The sequence below is a fragment of the Amphiura filiformis genome, chromosome 13 (genome assembly GCF_039555335.1).
Source record: "Amphiura filiformis chromosome 13, Afil_fr2py, whole genome shotgun sequence".
NCBI classification, from domain to species: Eukaryota; Metazoa; Echinodermata; class Ophiuroidea; order Amphilepidida; family Amphiuridae; genus Amphiura; species Amphiura filiformis.
The window spans coordinates 63,051,202-63,075,612 of NC_092640.1; the positions used below are offsets into that span (position 1 = coordinate 63,051,202).

At 33.7% G+C, this 24,411-nt stretch overlaps 1 protein-coding gene and 6 non-coding genes across 7 annotated transcripts; 4 read left to right on the forward strand and 3 right to left on the reverse strand.

The window, feature by feature from the left end:
• Nucleotides 1–238: 238 nt before the first annotated feature.
• Nucleotides 239–326, reverse strand: Trnay-gua (transfer RNA tyrosine (anticodon GUA)). Its single transcript is given in 2 exon segments — nt 239–274; nt 290–326. It is a non-coding gene; the product is annotated as a tRNA-Tyr (tRNA).
• A 1,595-nt stretch (nt 327–1,921) lies between these two features.
• On the reverse strand, nt 1,922–2,009 carry Trnay-gua (transfer RNA tyrosine (anticodon GUA)). The gene is given in 2 exon segments: nt 1,922–1,957; nt 1,973–2,009. It is a non-coding gene; the product is annotated as a tRNA-Tyr (tRNA).
• A 6,559-nt stretch (nt 2,010–8,568) lies between these two features.
• Nucleotides 8,569–8,656, forward strand: Trnay-gua (transfer RNA tyrosine (anticodon GUA)). The gene is given in 2 exon segments: nt 8,569–8,605; nt 8,621–8,656. It is a non-coding gene; the product is annotated as a tRNA-Tyr (tRNA).
• A 3,341-nt stretch (nt 8,657–11,997) lies between these two features.
• Nucleotides 11,998–12,085, forward strand: Trnay-gua (transfer RNA tyrosine (anticodon GUA)). Its single transcript is given in 2 exon segments — nt 11,998–12,034; nt 12,050–12,085. It is a non-coding gene; the product is annotated as a tRNA-Tyr (tRNA).
• A 1,539-nt stretch (nt 12,086–13,624) lies between these two features.
• Trnay-gua (transfer RNA tyrosine (anticodon GUA)) lies at nt 13,625–13,712 on the forward strand. Its single transcript is given in 2 exon segments — nt 13,625–13,661; nt 13,677–13,712. It is a non-coding gene; the product is annotated as a tRNA-Tyr (tRNA).
• A 1,083-nt stretch (nt 13,713–14,795) lies between these two features.
• Nucleotides 14,796–14,883, forward strand: Trnay-gua (transfer RNA tyrosine (anticodon GUA)). The gene is given in 2 exon segments: nt 14,796–14,832; nt 14,848–14,883. It is a non-coding gene; the product is annotated as a tRNA-Tyr (tRNA).
• A 2,236-nt stretch (nt 14,884–17,119) lies between these two features.
• LOC140167827 (carbohydrate sulfotransferase 1-like) lies at nt 17,120–18,627 on the reverse strand. Its single transcript, XM_072191119.1, has 2 exons — nt 18,609–18,627; nt 17,120–18,144 (listed from the first exon to the last, which is right to left on the reverse strand). The coding sequence occupies exons 1-2, from the start codon at nt 18,625–18,627 to the stop codon at nt 17,120–17,122; spliced, it is 1,044 nt and encodes a 347-aa protein (XP_072047220.1).
• Between the last annotated feature and the right edge of the window lie 5,784 nt (nt 18,628–24,411).

Here is a 24,411-nt window from a genome sequence, read left to right on the forward strand (position 1 = left end):
AAACAAATAAATAAATAGATAGATAAACTAAACTAAAAAAAAAAAAAAATAAATAAATAAATAAATAAATAAATAAATAAATAAATAAATAAATAAATAACTCATAATCAAAGCCGTAATAATAAAACAGAAGAAAAGTTCGTAAATAGCACCAGTTTAAGAACAAACAAACCTAGCTTACAGAAAACAAGCAATGTTCTACAATATTGACCGAGGAGAAATAAAAAGTTTAAACCACTCCTTCGAACCGGATTCGAACCAGTGACCTATGGATTCCAATGATAACAAACTACAGTCCACCGCTCTACCAACTGAGCTATCGAAGGATGCTTGAAAATGGATAATCTGCAAATATTGATATCAGATGTACAGTAAGTGGCACGCTTCTTGCGTAAGACCGGTAGAGTACGCCACCGTACAAAAACCACCGATGCAAAACATATTATTGACAAGTAGTATACGTTGGCTTTAGTGGGATATTTAAAAATGAAAATGTAACATATGCAAATAATAATAAAAATAATAACAATAAATATATAAATTATCAGTGATAATAACACGACATACTTATCAATACATCAATATCAGCAATAGATAGCTACTTCGCCAATACCAATATCAGCAGTAGATAGCTAATTCATCAACAGCAATATCAGCAGTAGATAGCTACTTCATCAATACCAATATAAGCAGTAGATAGCTACTTCATCAATACCAATATCAGCAGTAGATAACAGCTTCATCAATACCAATACCAGCAGTTGATAGCTACTTCATCAATACCAATATCAGCAGTGGATAGCTACTTTATCAATAGCAATATCAGAAGTAGATAGCTACTTCATCAATAGAAATATCAGCAGTAGATAGCTACTTTATCAATAGCAATATCAGTAGTAGATAGCTACTTCATCAATACCAATATCAGCAGTAGATAGCTACTCCATCAATATCAATATCACAGTAGATAGTTACTTCATCAATATCAATATCAGCAGTAGACAACTACTTCATCAATACATATATCAGCAGTAGATAGCTACTCCATCAATACCAATATCACAGTAGATAGTTACTTTATCAATATCAATATCAGCAGTTGATATCAACTTTATCAATATCAATATTAGCAGTAGATAGCTACTTCATCAATACCAATATTAGCAGTATAGATAGCTACTTCATCAATACCAATATTAGCAGTAGATAACTACTTCATCAATACCAATACCAGCAGTAGATAGCTACTTCGTCAAAACCAATATCAGCAGTAGATAGCTACTTCATCAATAGCAATATCAGCAGTAGATAGCTACTCCATCGATATCAATATCACAGTAGATAGTTACTTTATCAATATCAGCAGTTGATATCAACTTCATCAATATCAATATTAGCACTAGATAGCTACTTCATCAATACCCATATCAGAAGTAGATAGCTAATTCATCAATACAAATATCAGTAGTAGACAACTACTTCATCAAAACGAACATCAGCAGTAGATAGCTACTTCACCAATATCAATATCAGCAGTATAGCTACTTCATCAATACCTATAAATCAATCAATCAATCAATCAATCAATCAATCAATCAATCAATCAATCAATCAATCAATCAAATAAATAAATAAATAAATAAATAAATAAATAAATAAATAAATAAATAAATAAATAAATAAATAAATAAATAAATAAATAAATAAATAAATAAATGTATAAATAAATAAATAAATAAATAAATAAATAAATAAATAAATAAATAAATAAATAAATAAATAACTCATAATCAAAGCCGTAATAATAAAACAGAAGAAAAGTACGTAAATAGCACCAGTTTAAGAACAAACAAACCTAGCTTACAGAAAACAAGCAATTTTCTACAATATTGACCGAGGAGAAATAAAAACTTTAAACCACTCCTTCGAACCGGATTCGAACCAGTGACCTATGGATTCCAATGATAACCAACTACAGTCCACCGCTCTACCAACTGAGCTATCGAAGGATGCTTGAAAATGGATAATCTGCAAAGATTGATATCAGCTGTACAGTAAGTGACACGCTTCTTGCGTAAGACCGGTAGAGTACGCCACCGTACAAAAACCACTGATGCAAAACATATTATTGAAAAGTAGTATACGTTGGCTTTAGTGGGATATTTAAAAATGAAAATGTAACATATGCAAATAATAATAAAAATAATAACAATAAATATATCAATAATCAGTGATAATAACACGACATACTTATCAATACATCAATATCAGCAGTAGATAGCTACTTCGCCAATACCAATATCAGCAGTAGATAGCTAATTCATCAACAGCAATATCAGCAGTAGATAGCTACTTCATCAACACTAATATCAGCAGTAGATAGCTACTTCATCAACACTAATATCAGCAGTAGATAACTACTCCATCAATACCAATATCAGCGGTAGATAGCTACTTTATCAATACCAATATCAGCAGTAGATAACTACTTCATCCATACCAATACCAGCAGTAGATAGCTACTTCATCAATACCAATATCAGCAGTACATAACTACTTCATCAATACCAATATCAACAGTAGATAGCTACTTTATCAATACCAATATCAGCAGTAGATAACTACTTCATCAACACCAATATCAGCCGTAGATAGCTACTTCATCAATACCAATATTAGTAGTCGATATCTACTTCAACAATACCAATACAGCAGTAGATAACTACTTCATCAATACCCATATCAGAAGTAGATAGCTACATCTTCAATACCAATATTAGCTGTAAATAAGTACTTCATCAATACCAATACCAGCAGTAGATAACTACTTCATCAATACCAATACCAGCAGTCGATAACTACGTCTTCAATACCAATATTAGCTGTAAATAAGTACTTCATCAATAGCAATACCAGCAGTGGACTTAAGGTTAAATACAATTGATTTTCAAGGCTTGATTCCAGAGGGGCGTAAGTTAATAATGGAAACAGCCATGCAGAAAAGAATGAACTCACGCGTACAAGAGTGTATCAATCTGAACTAGGGCCACGGACAAACCGCGGCTCGTGAGTCATCCTATAATGTTGCAGGGATAGGGAAGGGGCGACCATGATATGACCATATGGGCTGATGGGGGGGGGTTGATTGTGGGCAGCCGTTTTCGGCAATTTTCCTTTGGATTTTCTAAATTTTCAACATCTGTCGTGAAATAAATCAATGCTTCTATAGGCTATAATAGTAAGTATGCCTACGGTATTTATACCCTGATTATGCAATATATAGGCCTACAACAATAACTACAACAACAGTAACAAAACCAACAACCAATATTTTGTTAATCTAATTTGTAAAAATATATTCATAGGCAGCGCCTATTAGACTAGTATAGCCTAAAAATTCCTGAAATATATAATGAAAAAAAAACGGGCAAAAACAATCAATCGCTGCAGTCAGAAAGAAAGAAACGAACAAAAAAAAAAGAAAAAAGTGAGAGAAAAATAAAATAAAATAGATGGAATGGACCACATAGGGACTCGAACACGTACCAAAGTTTTCCAGCTCAAAACTATAGTAATATATAGTCGAACGTGAGTCCAGCGCGCTAACCGATTGAGCTACTGAGTGATCTGTGAAATCGATTGATCTCAAACTGACTATTATGGAATAGTGCATACCAGGCTCTTATGATAAACAATCTCATCACCGCTGTAAATGTCGGAGGTATCGATGGCGAAAAACCTCGATTTTTGCAAAAGTAGCTTAAATTTGGAGTGAAATTCAAATGGTAAAGGAATCGACATACTTTTGAGAAATAATGTAGGCAGTTAGAAATCAAAATTAATGTTCCACAATCCAGATATCGATAATGTAACATAACAGTGTTTTGTGGTACAAGATTCTCGGAAATTGTTCCCAAAAACGGGCTAATAAAATTTAATCGGTACTGTTTTTGGTTCTTCCCCATGGCAACATTATTTCTTTGGTCGATTTGTAGTACAATACAAAAAAGGAGAAAACAATCACTCGGCGTAGTTTTATACGGAGCGAATATTTGAAAAAAACTGCATGGAACGTGTTTTTGATCTAGTGAACATGGTGCGTAAAAATGATTTAAACGAAGGATTTTCAAACGGATTCTAAAAATTTGTATAAACAAACAAAAATAATGTTAAGATACATCCATGCACCAACATTTGACTCACTGCGATATTTGATTGCTGAGAAAACGCGGTTTTAGAGAACAACTTTATACGTCTTTTATACGTTTTTTATACGTTTCTTCGTGTAACCTTAACGTATATCATGGTAATATTCACTTTTCATGGAATCGTGGTATAGCGGTGGGTCCACTCTTCTTATTCTCGGAACAGATCAAGTTTTTCTGAATCAATGCAATGGGCTATTCCAGTTGAAATCCAAACACCACCTCCTATGAAACTCATGATCTAAATCTTCCACACAGGGAGTGTGAATTTCAAAAAGGGTTACCTGAATGGGTGTCCGATTATTCGGACAACAGCAACATACTACGACGACGTTGTTGTTGTTGTTGTTGTTGTTGTTGTTGTCTAACTATTTGGCATATCATTGCTTAACATTGTATTTTGCGGTAACTTATATTTGCGGCAAACTATGTGTTTAATTACTGGCCGACTATACCTCGAATTAACTATAAGCTCAAATGAGGGCGTTTTACACATTTAGCAGACAACTCGCGGTTCTATAATTATTAATTTATTAAAGGGACTTTCAGAAATCCGTCGTTCGATGAAATAGATATCTATCTAAAATTGTCTGACGGACTTTTCAAATAGGATTGGTCGGGCGGTTTTTTTAAAACAAATGACATCAAAAAATCACATTAAAATGAAACTTAGTAACTTATTCCACTCGCTTTGCTCAAGGGTTTTTTCAGTCAAAATAAATCTACCTAGGCATATTGCCCAAAACAACTGATTTTACAGCTTTCAACTTTACAACTTTAAAACTTTCAACTTTGGCAAAAAAACCCAGCAAAACAACACCCCCAAAAAAAAACCCGCAAATTTTACATGCATACAACAAATTATAAAGATATTAAATATCCCAAAACAGAGAATCTGGAGCTTTAAGGGCAATACAATTATTTTTATTTAGTAAATTTTGCAAAAATGCACAATGAAAGAAACATTCGTCAAAAGGCTACGTATTGTAAGATCATCATCGTCACCTTCAGATTAGTTGTTCAGAGTTATTATCGCTTGAACAACATGCACGTCTCCATAATAATGTGCGTCAAATCAACCGAATTGAGTAGTATCTTCTGTTCAGCACATCCGTTTCGCATAAAAAAAACATTTAATCTTTTCGAATGGTGGCGTCAAAGCAACGCTGACATTATAGAGGGCGGCAGATAGTATTATATCTGTGGGCACACCACTCTTCGCCATACATACATTCTCCCAGCCACATTTCCCTAACATAATATGAAATTTAAAAAAAGAAGGAAATTTAATTAGGCAGAGGCGGGGCTCGAACCCACGCTGCAATGCGCCGCTATCACGTATACCATAATTATGACCAGCGCCTTAGACCGCTCGACCACGAAGGACTTGACAGTGTCATCGTGAAAATTTAAACATATCATATTAATAAATCGCAACTTCATTACTACATCCTATATTGGAATTTTATCTGCTTAAAATATTAATGTGTAATATTGTTAAATTCTCAAGCGCATAGAGACAATAATGCTATCTCCCGTGTAATATCACTAGGCAAGAGACGCAAATGGAGTCAAAACATTACTTTTATTCTCAAACTTTACCTGAGGAAAAAATTGAGTCAGTCTGATGCCAAACTAATGCATTATCAGCCGGTAATTAACAAGGTAGTTACTGTGATTTAACTTGGGGTAAGATTATATCTTGGGGGTCAGATGAAATCCATACACCCCGTATGGAAGACATGACCATAACCGAATAACCGGACACACATTCAGGTAACCCTTTTGAAATTCACACTCCCTGTGTGGAAGATTTAGATCATGAGTTTCATAGGAGGTGGTGTTTGGATTTCAACTGGAATAGCCCATTGCATTGATTCAGAAAAACTTGATCTGTTCCGAGAATAAGAAGAGTGGACCCACCGCTATACCACGATTCCATGAAAAGTGAATATTACCATGATATACGTTATTGATATTTATGAAGTACTTATTTACAGCTAATATTGGTATTGAAGACGTAGTTATCGACTGCTGATAGGTATTGGTGAAGTAGCTATACTGATGATATTGATATTGATGAAGTAGATATGTACTACTGATGTTGGTATTGACGAAGTAGCTATCTACTTCTGATATTGGTACTGATGAAGTAGCTATCTACTGTTGATATTGGTATTGATGAAGTAGTTATCTACTGCTGATATTAGTATTGATGAAGTATTTATCTACTGCTGATATTGGTATTGATGAAGTAATTATCTACTGCTGATATTGGAATTGATGAAGTAGCTATCTACTACTGAGATTGGAATTGAAGATCTAGCTATCTACTGCAGATATTGGTATTGATGACGTAGCTATCTACTTCTGATATTGGTATTGATGAAGTAGTTATCTACTATTGAGATTGGAATTGATGATGTAGCTATCTACTGCTGATATTGGTATTGATGAAGTAGTTATCTACTTCTGATATTGGTATTGATGAAGTAGTTATCTACTATTGAGATTGGAATTGATGATGTAGCTATCTACTGCTGATATTGGTATTGATGAAGTAGTTATCTACTTCTGATATTGGTATTGATGACGTAGCTATCTACTTCTGATATTGGTATTGATGAAGTAGCTATCTACTATTGAGATTGGAATTGATGATGTAGCTATCTACTGCTGATATTGGTATTGATGAAGTAGATATGTACTACTGATGTTGGTATTGACGAAGTAGCTATCTACTTCTGATATTGGTATTGATGAAGTAGTTATCTACTGCTGATATTGCTATTGATGAAGTAGCTATCTACTGCTGATATTGATATTGATGAAATAGCTATCTACTGCTGATATTGGTATTGATGAAATAGCTATCTACTGTTGATATTGGTATTGATGAAGTAGTTATATACTGCTGATATTAGTATTGATGAAGTATTTATCTACTGCTGATATTGGTATTGATGAAGTAATTATCTACTGCTGATATTGGTATTGATGAAGTAGCTATCTGCTACTGAGATTGGAATTGAAGATCTAGCTATCTACTGCAGATATTGGTATTGATGACGTAGCTATCTACTTCTGATATTGGTATTGATGAAGTAGTTATCTACTGCTGATATTGGTATTGATGAAGTAGTTATCTACTGCTGATATTGGTATTGATGAAGTAGTTATCTACTGCTGATATTGGTATTGATGACGTAGCTATCTACTTCTGATATTGGTATTGATGAAGTAGTTATCTACTGCTGATATTGGTATTGATGAAGTAGTTATCTACTGCTGATATTGGTATTGATGAAGTAGTTATCTACTGCTGATATTGGTATTGATGACGTAGCTATCTACTTCTGATATTGGTATTGATGAAGTAGTTATCTACTGCTGATATTGGTATTGATGAAGTAGTTATCTACTGCTGATATTGGTATTGATGAAGTAGTTATCTACTGCTGATATTGGTATTGATGAAGTAGTTATCTACTGCTGATATTGGTATTGATGAAGTAGTTATCTACTGCTGATATTGGTATTGATGAAGTAGCTATCTACTGCAGATATTGGTATTGATGACGTAGCTATCTACTTCTGATATTGGTATTGATGAAGTAGTTATCTACTTCTGATATTGGTATTGATGAAGTAGATATCTACTATTGAGATTGGAATTGATGATGTAGCTATCTACTGCTGATATTGGTATTGATGAAGTAGATATGTACTACTGATGTTGGTGTTGATGAAGTAGCTATCTACTGCTGATATTGGTACTGATGAAGTAGCTATCTACTGTTGATATTGGTATTGATGAAGTAGTTATCTACTGCTGATATTGGTATTGATGAAGTAGTTATCTACTGCTGATATTGCTATTGATGAAGTAGCTATCTACTGTTGATGTTGGTTTTGATGAAGTAGTTACCTACTACCGAACTTGGTATTGATAAAGTAGCTATCTACTGTTGATATTGGTATTGATGAAGTAGCTATCTACTTCTGATATAGGTATTGATGAAATAGCTATCTACTGCTGATATTGGTATTGATGAAGTAGTTACCTAATATTGCTATTGATGAAGTAGCTATCTACTGCTGATACAGCTATTAATGAAGTAGTTATACCGTGTTGTTATTATCACTGATAATTTATATAATTATTGTTATTACTTTTATTATTATTCACATCTGTTACATTTTCATTTTTTAACTATCGCACTAACGCCAACGTATGCTATTTTTCAATATGTTTTGCATCAGTGGTTTTTGTATGGTGGCGTACTCTACCAGTCTTATGCAAGACCCGTGCAACTTACTGTACAGCTGATATCAATCTTTGCAGATTATCCGTTTTTAGCATCCTTCGATAGCTCAGTTGGTAGAGCGGTGGACTGTAGTGGGTTAACATTGGAATCCATAGGTCACTGGTTCGAATCCGGTTCGAAGGAGTGGTTTAAACTTTTTGATTCTCCTCGGTCAATATTGTAGGAAATTGCTTGTTTTCTGTGAGCTTGCTTTGTTTGTTCTCAAACTGGTGCTATTTACGAACTTTTCTTCTGTTTTATTATTACGGCTTTGATTATGATTGATTGATTGATTGATTGATTGATTGATTGATTTATTTATTTATTTATTTATTTATTTATTTATTTATTTATTTATTTATTTATTTATTTATTTATTTATTTATTTATTTATTTATCTATTTATCTATTTATCTATTTATTTATTTACTTATTTATTTATTTATTTATTTATTTATTTATTGAATTGATTGGTTGATTGGTTGATTGATTGATTGATTGATTGATTGATTGATTGATTGATTGATTGATTGATTGATTGATTGAGATCAATTGATGAAGTAGCTATACTGCTGATATTGATATTGGTGAAGTAACTATCTACTGCTGATGTTGGTTTTGATGAAGTAGTTACCTACTACTGATATTGGTATTGATAAAGTAGCTATATCTACTACTGATATTGGTATTGATGGAGTAGCTATCTACTGCTGATATTGGTATTGATGAAGTAGTTATCTACTGCTGATATTGCTATTGATGAAGTAACTATCTACTGCTGGTATTGCTATTGATGAAGTAGTTATCTACTGCTGATATTGGTATTGATGAAGTAGCTATCTACTGCTGATATTGGTATTACTGAAGTAGCTATCTACTTCTGATATTGGTATTGATGAAGTAGCTATCTACTGCTGATGTTGGTTTTGATGAAGTAGTTACCTACTACCGAACTTGGTATTGATAAAGTAGCTATCTACTGTTGATATTGGTATTGATGAAGTAGCTATCTACTTCTGATATAGGTATTGATGAAATAGCTATCTACTGCTGATATTGGTAGTAATGAAGTAGTTATCTACTGCTGATATTGATATTGATGAATTAGCAATCTACTGCTGATATTGGTATTGATGAAGTAACTATCTACTGTTGGTATTGGTATTGATGAAGTAGCTATTTACTGTTGAGATTGGCATTGATGATGTAGCTATCTACTGCTGATATTGGTATTGATGGAGTAGCTATCTACTATTGAGATTGGAATTGATGATGTAGCTATCTACTGCTGATATTGGTATTGATGAAGTAGTTATCTACTTCTGATATTGGTATTGATGACGTAGCTATCTACTTCTGATATTGGTATTGATGAAGTAGCTATCTACTATTGAGATTGGAATTGATGATGTAGCTATCTACTACTGAGATTGGAATTGAAGATCTAGCTATCTACTGCAGATATTGGTATTGATGACGTAGCTATCTACTTCTGATATTGGTATTGATGAAGTAGTTATCTACTATTGAGATTGGAATTGATGATGTAGCTATCTACTGCTGATATTGGTATTGATGAAGTAGTTATCTACTTCTGATATTGGTATTGATGAAGTAGTTATCTACTATTGAGATTGGAATTGATGATGTAGCTATCTACTGCTGATATTGGTATTGATGAAGTAGTTATCTACTTCTGATATTGGTATTGATGACGTAGCTATCTACTTCTGATATTGGTATTGATGAAGTAGCTATCTACTATTGAGATTGGAATTGATGATGTAGCTATCTACTGCTGATATTGGTATTGATGAAGTAGATATGTACTACTGATGTTGGTATTGACGAAGTAGCTATCTACTTCTGATATTGGTATTGATGAAGTAGTTATCTACTGCTGATATTGCTATTGATGAAGTAGCTATCTACTGCTGATATTGATATTGATGAAATAGCTATCTACTGCTGATATTGGTATTGATGAAATAGCTATCTACTGTTGATATTGGTATTGATGAAGTAGTTATATACTGCTGATATTAGTATTGATGAAGTATTTATCTACTGCTGATATTGGTATTGATGAAGTAATTATCTACTGCTGATATTGGTATTGATGAAGTAGCTATCTGCTACTGAGATTGGAATTGAAGATCTAGCTATCTACTGCAGATATTGGTATTGATGACGTAGCTATCTACTTCTGATATTGGTATTGATGAAGTAGTTATCTACTGCTGATATTGGTATTGATGAAGTAGTTATCTACTGCTGATATTGGTATTGATGAAGTAGTTATCTACTGCTGATATTGAGTATTGATGACGTAGCTATCTACTTCTGATATTGGTATTGATGAAGTAGTTATCTACTGCTGATATTGGTATTGATGAAGTAGTTATCTACTGCTGATATTGGTATTGATGAAGTAGTTATCTACTGCTGATATTGGTATTGATGACGTAGCTATCTACTTCTGATATTGGTATTGATGAAGTAGTTATCTACTGCTGATATTGGTATTGATGAAGTAGTTATCTACTGCTGATATTGGTATTGATGAAGTAGTTATCTACTGCTGATATTGGTATTGATGAAGTAGTTATCTACTGCTGATATTGGTATTGATGAAGTAGTTATCTACTGCTGATATTGGTATTGATGAAGTAGCTATCTACTGCAGATATTGGTATTGATGACGTAGCTATCTACTTCTGATATTGGTATTGATGAAGTAGTTATCTACTTCTGATATTGGTATTGATGAAGTAGATATCTACTATTGAGATTGGAATTGATGATGTAGCTATCTACTGCTGATATTGGTATTGATGAAGTAGATATGTACTACTGATGTTGGTATTGACGAAGTAGCTATCTACTTCTGATATTGGTACTGATGAAGTAGCTATCTACTGTTGATATTGGTATTGATGAAGTAGTTATCTACTGCTGATATTGGTATTGATGAAGTAGTTATCTACTGCTGATATTGCTATTGATGAAGTAGCTATCTACTGTTGATGTTGGTTTTGATGAAGTAGTTACCTACTACCGAACTTGGTATTGATAAAGTAGCTATCTACTGTTGATATTGGTATTGATGAAGTAGCTATCTACTTCTGATATAGGTATTGATGAAATAGCTATCTACTGCTGATATTGGTATTGATGAAGTAGTTACCTAATATTGCTATTGATGAAGTAGCTATCTACTGCTGATACAGCTATTAATGAAGTAGTTATACCGTGTTGTTATTATCACTGATAATTTATATAATTATTGTTATTACTTTTATTATTATTCACATCTGTTACATTTTCATTTTTTAACTATCGCACTAACGCCAACGTATGCTATTTTTCAATATGTTTTGCATCAGTGGTTTTTGTATGGTGGCGTACTCTACCAGTCTTATGCAAGACCCGTGCAACTTACTGTACAGCTGATATCAATCTTTGCAGATTATCCGTTTTAGCATCCTTCGATAGCTCAGTTGGTAGAGCGGTGGACTGTAGTGGGTTAACATTGGAATCCATAGGTCACTGGTTCGAATCCGGTTCGAAGGAGTGGTTTAAACTTTTTGATTCTCCTCGGTCAATATTGTAGGAAATTGCTTGTTTTCTGTGAGCTTGCTTTGTTTGTTCTCAAACTGGTGCTATTTACGAACTTTTCTTCTGTTTTATTATTACGGCTTTGATTATGATTGATTGATTGATTGATTGATTGATTGATTGATTTATTTATTTATTTATTTATTTATTTATTTATTTATTTATTTATTTATTTATTTATTTATTTATTTATTTATTTATTTATTTATCTATTTATCTATTTATCTATTTATTTATTTACTTATTTATTTATTTATTTATTTATTTATTTATTGAATTGATTGGTTGATTGGTTGATTGATTGATTGATTGATTGATTGATTGATTGATTGATTGATTGATTGAGATCAATTGATGAAGTAGCTATACTGCTGATATTGATATTGGTGAAGTAACTATCTACTGCTGATGTTGGTTTTGATGAAGTAGTTACCTACTACTGATATTGGTATTGATAAAGTAGCTATATCTACTACTGATATTGGTATTGATGGAGTAGCTATCTACTGCTGATATTGGTATTGATGAAGTAGTTATCTACTGCTGATATTGCTATTGATGAAGTAACTATCTACTGCTGGTATTGCTATTGATGAAATGAAGTAGTTATCTACTGCTGATATTGGTATTGATGAAGTAGCTATCTACTGCTGATATTGGTATTACTGAAGTAGCTATCTACTTCTGATATTGGTATTGATGAAGTAGCTATCTACTGCTGATGTTGGTTTTGATGAAGTAGTTACCTACTACCGAACTTGGTATTGATAAAGTAGCTATCTACTGTTGATATTGGTATTGATGAAGTAGCTATCTACTTCTGATATAGGTATTGATGAAATAGCTATCTACTGCTGATATTGGTAGTAATGAAGTAGTTATCTACTGCTGATATTGATATTGATGAATTAGCAATCTACTGCTGATATTGGTATTGATGAAGTAACTATCTACTGTTGGTATTGGTATTGATGAAGTAGCTATTTACTGTTGAGATTGGCATTGATGATGTAGCTATCTACTGCTGATATTGGTATTGATGGAGTAGCTATCTACTGCTGATATTGGTATTGATGAAGTAGTTATCTACTGTTGATATTGCTATTGATGAAGTAGCTATCTACGGCTGGTATTGCTATTGATGAAGTAGCTATCTACTGCTGATATTGCTATTGATGAAGTAGCTATCTACTGCTGATACAGCTATTGATGAAGTAGCTATCTACTGCTGATACAGCTATTAATGAAGTAGTTATACCGTGTTGTTATTATTACTGATTATTTATATAATTATTGTTATTATTTTTATTATTATTCACATCTGTTACATTTTCATTTTTTAACTATCGCACTAACGCCAACGTATACTATTTTTCAATATGTTTTGCATCAGTGGTTTTTGTATGGTGGTTTACTTTACCAGTCTTATGCAAGAAGCGTGCAACTTACTGTACAGCTGATATCAATCTTTGCAGATTATCCATTTTCAAGCATCCTTCGATAGCTCAGTTGGTAGAGCGGTGGACTGTAGTTGGTTATCATTGGAATCCATAGGTCACTGGTTCGAATCCGGTTCGAAGGAGTGGTTTGAACTTTTTTATTTCTCCTAGGTCAATATTGTAGGAAATTGCTTGCTTTGTTTGTTCTCAAGCCGGTGCTATTTACGAACTTTTCTTTTGTTTTATTATTACGGCTTTATTTATTTATTTATTTATTTATTTATTTATTTATTTATTTATTTATTTATTTATTTATTTATTTATTTATTTATTTATTTATTTATTTACTTACTTACTTACTTACTTACTTACTTACTTACTTACTTACTTACTTACTTACTTACTTACTTACTTACTTACTTACTTACTTACTTACTTACTTACTTACTTACTTACTTACTTACTTACTTACTTACTTACTTACTTACTTACTTACTTACTTATTTATTTATTTATTTATTCATTTATTTATTCATTCATTCATTCGTTTATTCATTTATTTATTTATTTATTTATTTATTTATTTATTTATTTATTTGTTTATTTGATTGATTGATTGATTGATTTATAGGTATTGATGAAGTAGCTATACTGCTGATATTGATATTGGTGAAGTAGCTATCTACTACTGATATTGGTATTGATGAAGTAGCTATCTACTGCTGATATTGGTATTGATGAAGTAGCTATCTACTGCTGAGATTGGAATTGATGATGTAGCTATCTACTGCTGATATTGGTATTGATGGAGTAGCTATCTACTGCTGATATTGGTATTGATAAAGTAGTTATCTACTGCTGATATTGCTATTGATGAAGTAGCTATCTACTGCTGGTATTGCTATTGATGAAGTAGCTATCTACTGCTGATATTGCTATTGATGAAGTAGCTATCTACTGCTGATACAGCTATTGATGAAGTAGTTATACAGTGTTATTATTATCACTGATTATTTATATAATTATTGTTATTATTTTTATTATTATTTACATCTGTTACATTTTCATTTTTTAACTATCGCACTAACGCCAACGTATACTATTTTTTAATACGTTTTGCATCAGTGGTTTTTGTATGGTGGCGTACTCTACCAGTCTTATGCAAGACCCGTGCAACTTACTGTACAGCTGATATCAATCTTTGCAGATTATTCGTTTTAAAGCATCCTTCGATAGCTCAGTTGGTAGAGCGGTGGACTGTAGTGGGTTAACATTGGAATCCATAGGTCACTGGTTCAAATCCGGTTCGAAGGAGTGGTTTAAACTTTTTATTTCTCCTCGGTCAATTTTGTAGAAAATTGCTTGTTTTCTGTAAGCTAGGTTTGTTTGTTCTTAAACTGGTGCTATTTACGAACTTTTCTTCTGTTTTATTATTACGGCTTTGATTATGATTTATTTATTTATTTATTTATTTATTTATTTATTTATTTATTTATTTATTTATTTATTTATTTATTTATTTATTCATTCATTCATTCATTCATTCATTCATTCATTCATTCATTCATTTATTTATTTATTTATTTATTTATTTATTTATTTATTTATTTATTTGTTTGTTTGTTTGTTTGTTTGTTTGTTTGTTTGTTTGTTTGTTTATTTATTTGTTTGTTTGTTTGTTTGTTTGTTTGTTTGTTTGTTTTTTTGTTTGTTTATTTATTTATTTCAAAATTAATTAGTTATCTACTGCTGATATTGGTATTGCTGAAGTAGCTATCTACTGCTGATATTGGTATTGAAGAAGTAGCTATATACTGCTGATATTGGTATTGATGAAGTAGCTATCTACTGCTGGTATTGGTATTGATGAAGTAGTTATCTACTGCTGATATTGGTATTGATGAAGTAGCAATCTACTGCTAATATTGGTATTGATGAAGTAGCTATCTACTGCGGATATTGCTGTTGATGAATTAGCTATCTACTGCTGATATTGGTATTGGCGAAGTAGCTATCTACTGCTGCTATTGATGTATTGATAAGTATGTCGTGTTATTATCACTGATTATTTATATATTTATTGTTATTATTTTTATTATTATTTGCATATGTTACATTTTCATTTTTAACTATCCCACTAACGCCAACGTATACTACTTTTCAATAATATGTTTTGCATCAGTGGTTTTTGTACGGTGGCGTACTCTACCGGTCTTACGCAAGAAGCGTGCCACTTAGCTGCATGTCCATATTTATCTGCTGCTTGGATGGAACACACAAGGAGTTTGCTTTGCTTTACATTCATTTGGAGGTGGTATGTTTGACTTTCATTGCAGATACTAATATTATCAATATCATTTGAATATAATTCTACCACGCAAAGGGGGCAAAAAAAAAAAAAAAAATGGAAATTTACGTGATTTTGGGGATTTTGCCTCAAAAGTGGGGGGAAAAACTGGGGGGGGCAAGAAAAATATTTGTGGGGAAAATGCCCCCTTGCCCCCCCAATAGCCCCGCCACTGAAAGGGGGTCATACATCAGAATTTCACCTCACCCGACTTAGCTAGATTTTGGAGCTCTCTGCATGCACTCTTTTGTCTTTTATTTTATAACGAAATGGTAAACGAAATAAGTATCAAAAATCAACCTTGCCTCAGACTGTGCGGTTCCTATGCAAATGTTATCTACGGAAATAAATATACATCCGGATCCATAGATCACCTGTGAAGAGGAACGTGACCTTCATCTATTTAGGCCTATAATTCATCATATTTTCTTGGTTCTTTTATTGTATATGCTTTTACGTTTACAAATTCATATTGGATGCACAAAACATAACAGGAGACATATAACTTTTAATGAATACTATTGATTTTTTGAAGTTTCCGCAATAAAAAAGGGCAATAAACTACCATAATCCTTAAAAATAAAATATTACTGGTATATGTAAATGACAGATAACACCAAAAAAATGAAGAAATGATTTCCAAATCGTGTTAAGTCTTCAACCATTATGTTTCTCATTTTCAAGAATGCTGGTTAACAATATGCAGACTATTGTCTCATTTGGGAAACAAAGGTTCACACAGTATTGTTACCTTGCTTTTGCTTTATAATCGTTCACCCAACTGAAACTATAATACCAGCTCATTGCAATATTGCACAGGTAAAACAGAAACAATGTGTAGTGTGGATTTAACCAGAGAAGATCTGATTTAACATAGTTGAGCAGTTTTCAATGAGTGTTATCTTGGTTTAATAGCTTTTATTGGGGTTTAAGTCCTGCAAAGGTCGTGGTGAATTCTACTGTAGACATAACTGCATCATGAACTACTAGCAACAAGACACATATTTGGTGCATACGCACGAATATTACTTCGCGCTATACAAGTACAATTGGGATTTGTTTCCATCAGCAACGAGAGAAAAAATAGGGGGAAATGGCGCATTGGTAGGCCTACTTCTTTTCAAGATTCATGTTATGAAGGATATGTGTATCTTCTTTTCAAAAAAGTGATTAATTATTTTTCCTCATGTCAAGATCATTACCTTAATCGTTTACTAGTATCTTTAGTGGATCTACTACGCGAAAATTCTCATTTGTTAAATCATCTTGCGTGAATACCAGTCTATAACCCAATTGTATCATTGATGTATTGCATTGAGATTGAACCAGGAATACATCATGAATATTCATATCAAATCTCCACGTACGCGCTGTCCAGCTCGAATTACGCGTCGTTGACCATTTATCCCCATCATTACGTAATGTATTCAACGATATCCATTGTTTTACAGACAAAGGCATCGGAATACCAAGAAAATTATATAACTTATTTGCATTTTGAAATGGTTTATCGGCTAGATCCTCATAGCGTAAAAGCATGTAACGGTTCTGCAGCCATTTTGGTGTGTTGATCCAGTACCGAATATTTTTCTTCAGCCTCTGGCACAAATTTGAAGTAATATCTGTAGTATTTGATATAGCCATACGCGAGTGATATACAGCCCTTGGATCTCGAACTAAGTGAACTATTTTCACATTCAAGTCTGTATCTTCTACCAGTTGCTGCAACTCTCCAATATCCGCCACTCGTATAGTCTTGGCCGCTCTAAATATCCTATTTCTACAAACTGTTTCTAATATATCTAAATAATCACGCTCAGACCTTTTCGGCCAATAAATCTGTGATTGCTCATTAAATTTACAAAGTGGAGACATCTGAACGACATTACTGTGCGAACAATCCCATTTTGAACGTCGACTGTCATTCGCCCACCATTGCAAACTTGTAAACGCCTTAAATCGGCAAAGTAAGACATTTTTTAAAGGAGCTTGCACATAGTTTAAGATATCAATTTTTTTGCCATATATGTCACGTCTGAATTCATAGAGAGGTTCAAAGAAATAGGAGAATTGGTTGTTTTGGTTCAAAAGTTCACCTGCAAATGTAGATCCGGATCGCATTTGGGTGACAATGATGACATGGAGTGGTTTTTGCACATCACTGGCTTGCAATGAGCGCGAATAGTTGAGGTGGACGATCTTATCACGTTTGCTAATGCTGTAAAACTCTGCAAGGAGAGAAAAACAAAAGGCGTTTGATACAATTGACCGCAAAATACTTCTTCATAAATTAAAGCATTTTGGATTTCGTGGTGTGGTATTGGAATGGTTTAGAAATTATCTTAAGTAATAGAAAGCAATATGTATCTTATATAACACGTGTGATTCACACCTTAAAGATATTTTATGTGGTGTTCCGCAAGGATCAATATTAGGTCCACTATTTTTTATACTATAATGTTAATGATATCACTAGTACCTCTAACATTCTGGATTTTATACTATTTGCTGATGATATCATTATCCTTTAGTTGCATGAAAATATTAAGAGTCAAATAAATGTCGTGAATGCTGAATTAAAAGATTCGGCCGTTGATATACGCATTTGGACAGCACAAATCACACCTTCGACAACAAAGACGTTGTGATAATTCTGTGATCAAAACATTCAAGAAGTTTGACTCAAAATCACCGACCTTTAGCAATACCATCTTGACACAGGTCAATAACCAATTGCCGGCAGATCAGCAGTCGGCCTGAAGGGGCACCTCAGATAAAGTGTGATTTGATATGATATGATTTTATTAAGCTATGCAACATCTAAACGGCCGAATTGCATTGTACAAGAAACACATCAAAAAAAAAGAGAGAAACAAAAAACACACCTAAGGCAAAACTATGAACAAAGGCAACTTGGCATGGAGGACAGCAGAGAGATGTAAAAGGGCACAACGGGAAGCCACCAACACGCAAGCAACTTATTCAGCAGATTAATGTAGTAGGAATTTTATTTATTTTATTTATTTATTTTATTCATCTGGCAATTAACAACAAAATTGAGACAAAACAACAAATTGGGTCTACTGAGCTGCCGGGGAACACTGAAAGCACAAAAGAGCACTGTCACCACAAGGCGCAGCGCTCCCAACTCAGCAGACCACACACATACAAATCATATTGGAAAAAAAATACAAAAAGGCATCAATACAAATTAATCATCATGCTCCATATAGTGAGATTTGAGTTGAGATTTAAAAGTAGACTTGCTACAGGTGAGATATGAGTCTCTGATATCGGATGGAATTGAAGACCATAACACTGGGAAATTAACTAAAAGACAGTTTTTGTAAGCATCTGTTTTAGGAGTGATTGATTGTTTAAAAATTAAAGCTTCATGTCTCGTATTAACACACCACCTGGAAAAAAGAAAGGAATTGGCATTAGTAAGACATGAACAAGCGAATGAAACAGACAAATAAGTCCTTCTAGTTTTCAAAGTTGTGAGATTTAGAGTTCTGAGTCTGTCCTCATATGATTGATCCCCCCTCCGTTGACAAAGAATTGACCTAGTAGCACGATGCTGTATTTGTTCCAATTTATCAATATTACATTTCTTGTAAACATTCCAAACAGGCGAGCAGTAATCTAGTATTGGCAAAATGAGCGACTGGTAAAGTTTGAGTAGAACATAGGAGTTCTTACTGCCCGCGACAATTCTGGTAAAACCAAGTAATTTATTGCACTTTTTGACAATGTTGTTGACATGACAATAAATGGGACTTTTGGCAAATCTGCTAGTGCTCGCACGCAATTTAGAGATATGGGCTGCATTTTTCAGCTTTCTTCTATGGACTTCACTGTACTACTATAGGAGGGAGCAACATGTTGGTAGGCTTTTATTTAGTAAGCAAATGTGCGAACTTAAGTGAGTGTTGTTCCTTCCTGGCAGAGAGCCAGAGAGAGTCAAGCTTACAAAATAATACTAACACTAACACACTGCAAAAACAAGTGTTTATATTTAAACACCATATTGTGTTTATCAGAGCAACACTGAATAAACACATAATTCATGTTAATGGTCTAACACTAATGTTCATAAATTAACACTTATGTTTGTAATATAACACCAACACTAATGTTCATAAATTAACACTTGGTGTTATATTACAAACACTTATGTTTGTAATATAACACCAAGTGTTAATTTATGAACATTAGTGTTAGACCATTAACATTAGTGTTAGACCATTAACATGAATTATGTGTTTATTAAGTGTTGCTCTGATAAACACAATATGGTGTTTAAATATAAACACTTGTTTTTGCAGTGCAGTGACTAACTGCATTATCATAAGAAATATAATCATGATAATCAGCACCCAGAACGATTCTACAGGCCCTTTTCTGGACACGTTCAAGTTGCTTAACAGTGAGCGATGAATGCCAAACGGCATCAGAGTATTCCAAAAGGGGACGTATGTAACCGACATAAACTGTGGTCAGCTCAGAAATATTGAAACCAAAACGTTTCAGAGAACGGACCATGAAGAGGTGTTTGTTGGCACACTTGCACGTGTGATCCACCTGCATGGGCATCCCATTTAAGATCTTACTGATATGAAGATGCCCAGAACTTTGGCTGATGAAACAAATGAAAGCACAATGAAGGGTCAAGCTTCAGATCGGGATGAGAAGGTGGGTTTCTCATGGAACAAATTTGAAGAGTTGGGCATTTGTCAGGGTTTAGATTCAGGTGGTTAGTTACCAGTCCATGAAGTCATCAAGATCAGACTGGATGTTGACTTTCTCACTAAAGGTGCGATATCGTACCTCTCGTGTCCTCTCATTCAGTGGCGTAGCCAGGATTTTGGAACCGAGGGGGCACAACTTGTAAATGTACCGACGGAAATATTTTTTGCCGACGGAAGTTGTGATTTGTTGACCCCAATTTTTTTGTAATGGTTTGAAAAAGAAAAAAAAAAAAAAAAAAAAGGATATTAGGCGGTACCAATATCAAAACACACAATTCAATTTTAATGTAAAATTCCATTTCATTTACAATTTTTCCCCTTTTTTTCTGTCACCTGGGTATAAAATGGCCTAGTGTTAACAGTCTACTGACGGCCTTACATGTACCGACGGCCACGACACCGGCCCCTGCCCCCCCCCCCACTGGCTACGCCACTGCTCTCATCATTAGGATTCAGATAAAGTATAGCTTGACCTATCTCCGATGTACAGTTCTTAAGTATATGGCATACATGTCAAATGTCAAATTTTGGTCTCAATAATTGTCCACAGGGGTAAAAAAAATGCTCCGATTTTGATCAAAGTGGTCTCAAAAAGTGCCGCTTGGAACAACATTTTAACCAAAGAATAGTTGTCCATCTCAGGTGTTTTGTTACCTGTACTGGGTAACAGGGCAAAAAAGTCAAAGCCCATTGAATCATGTTAACCTTGACCTATTTTGTGATGTTACCCAGGTACCAAATCACCTGAGATATAGCAAACTATTTTTTATAAAATGTTGTTCCAAGCGGATTTTGTTGTTGTTAAATGTTGTTCAAAGCGGAACAATTTGAGACCACTTTGATCAAAATCGGAGCATTTTTTTTTTACCCCTGTGAACAATGATGGAGACCAAAATTTGACATTTGACCTTTATGCCTATAACTCAAGCACTGTACATCGGATGTAGGCCAAACTATACTTTTTCTGAATTCTAACAGAGAGGAATACAATTAGATGGTTTTTATCCATGTTCGCCCAATTTTGAAATTTGAGCCCTGCATTAGAGGCCATTTTGAATATATGCAAATTACCATTCCCATGTCCTTTTTTGTCCTTTTTTGTCCGTTTTAAATATGTTGTTCAGGACGGTGTTTAGAGTCACTAACAAGCAAAAACATCGGTGTTTCAATGTTATCTAGCACAAACGCCACATTGACCAGTTGTTGTGTATAATGTAATGGGTGAATTTATAAATTCTAAAACATAAACATATAGTGAAAAGCTTGTTATCCCAAAGCCCCAAATGACCACAATTATTGACAGCCTCATCCCCCACTTTACCCCATAAAAATGCAGATATTGGCATCAGGTGAAAGCTCAAATTTTTGTCATTAACATAATTGAAATTATAGGCGTTCCAAATCGGTATCCGAAGAAATTAATCACAAACTGTCGAATTAGTCTCGACTGAGGTATACCACGTTTGGAACTAATTCGACAGTTTTTTGATAATATCTTCGGAAATACACCGATTTGGAACTCCTAATATTTTCAATAATTACGTTAATGAGACAAATAGGGTCTTTAACATGATATCAATGATATCAATATAATTATTACATGATCATGATGATTATCATTAATAAAACAGCATAGACTACCAGTATCACGCTCGTAACTCCATATGGAATTAATCAAATTTACATTTTCGTGTTCTTTTCGCATGAATGCTTGAAAGGGACGATGTTTTATGTTATACGTAAGTTTTAAAGAATTCGATTTTCCATCCGTTCACCTTCCTTTAACATTAAGATACAAATTAGGTGGAGTTTAGTGTGATGAGTCAGTGTTCATACATACTCACGATATAACGACGTTTCTGATTGGATTTGCGCCCTTTTTTGCTGGTCATAAATACCGTTCATATATACATACACGCTATATGTAACGGCCCGCGTGACAGTGGTCGAGAGCCGGGCATAAACAGCGTTTATGCCCGGTGTCCCGGATGTGCGATCGCCGGGTAGGAAAAATGAAGGAAAATCATGACTTTTAATAATGTTACTTGTAATTTTTTGTTGTTATTATGAAATAAGAATTACAAAATGTTCTTGTGTGCAAGCGGCCCCTCGGGCATAAACAACCGTTTAGTCATGAAAATATATGAATGAACCCCTAATTCATGTGCAATGTCTATATAATCAATGGAAACTTGCGGTATCTACAGTTGGACGCAGCCTTATTAGTTTATCTTAATTTCTAACTTAATAATTATAAGCCTACCTTGTCCCAGAATCCAATAGGCTAATACACCAACAATGCTGAAATACAGAAGGACTGCATAGACCTCCTTCGTTTGAGGTGTTTTGCATGCAGGCTGTGTAAAGAAAGAATATATTGGAAAGTATCAGTTAGGCGACGAAAATAAAAACCCTGTTCTACGGACCCACCGACCCAGTTTTGGATATTTTTTTTTAAATTTTGCTCAAATCATATAAAATTAGCCGTTTTGGGGCCAAGATTGATTAATTTTGGCTGAATATGTTTAGGCACAACATCGTTTTTGGTCCTATAGCGTTATCGGTGCCCGAAGAGGTACCGATGGCATGGTACTTTTTATTGTAGGCCTACTCTGAATATTTGTACAGTGCATTCGTTTTTTATTTAAATGTAAAACAATAATACTATGCAACTGTTAATTATTATGCTTGATACAATTTATTACATCTCCAGGGAGTGGTGTTAAGAGTCATCTTTACCTAACCGGGCACCGATAGTTTTATCATGTCTATAGGACCAAATTCGATGTAGTGCCTTAGAAAATATGTTTGCAAAAAATATTCAGATTTTTTCAGATTTGTCGGATTTGGGTGAAATTTTAGGGTAATTTTAACATCCAGAAAAAAACAAACACGCCCGACCGACCGACCCTACTTTAAAGGTCCGTCCGCCCGTAGAACAGGGTTTTTTTTCGTCGCCTTATTACTGTAGGCTAGCAATCAGTTAGAGTGAAATGTCGGTTTTTTTCCACTTATTTACATAAAAACTGCTATTCGTGAATGTTGCTCTCAACTATGATACTTCAGTTTGTGGAAAATGTTCACTATGTTTACATGAGTTTCGCTTTGTATACATTATGATTATCTAGTCGCTTTATTATTAGTAGCCATTTCAACCATGATGTTTTCTTTATTTCATTATAAATTATTTATCATGATTTGTATAATAATTATCTATAGAAAGACAGTGAAAAGGCCTTACCATGTTAATGATTGAGCTGCAAAGGCTACTTCGGCCCTATTGAAGATAGACTTGCTTAATGTATACGCCAATTAACTACAAATGACAGCATTTTCCTGTTAATAGGTCTTCTTACGGCTTGTTATACATTTCTACGATTATCCCTTAAAATATAACAGTTTAATGTCCACGACCACGAGGCATTCCAAGTCACCCGTCGAGTAAGTGTTCAAGTGTTCATTTGTCTCATCAATCAGATAATATCCATAATATTCTAATAAAATCAGTGATTAAATAAAGACGAAATTCATAGTTCTAGTCCAATAAAACAGCACTTATTGTGGACGTTTCGAAATCTGTCAATTTCTTTATCAACACTGATGTTGTTGTGACGACCTTCTGCACAACTAGTTTCTCAGCAACGCGGTTGCCAGTTGGTTGACAGTTGGTTTCCTTCAGAAACCAACTGGCAACGACTGGCAAACAGAAGGTCGTCACAACAACACCAGTGTTGATAAAGAAAT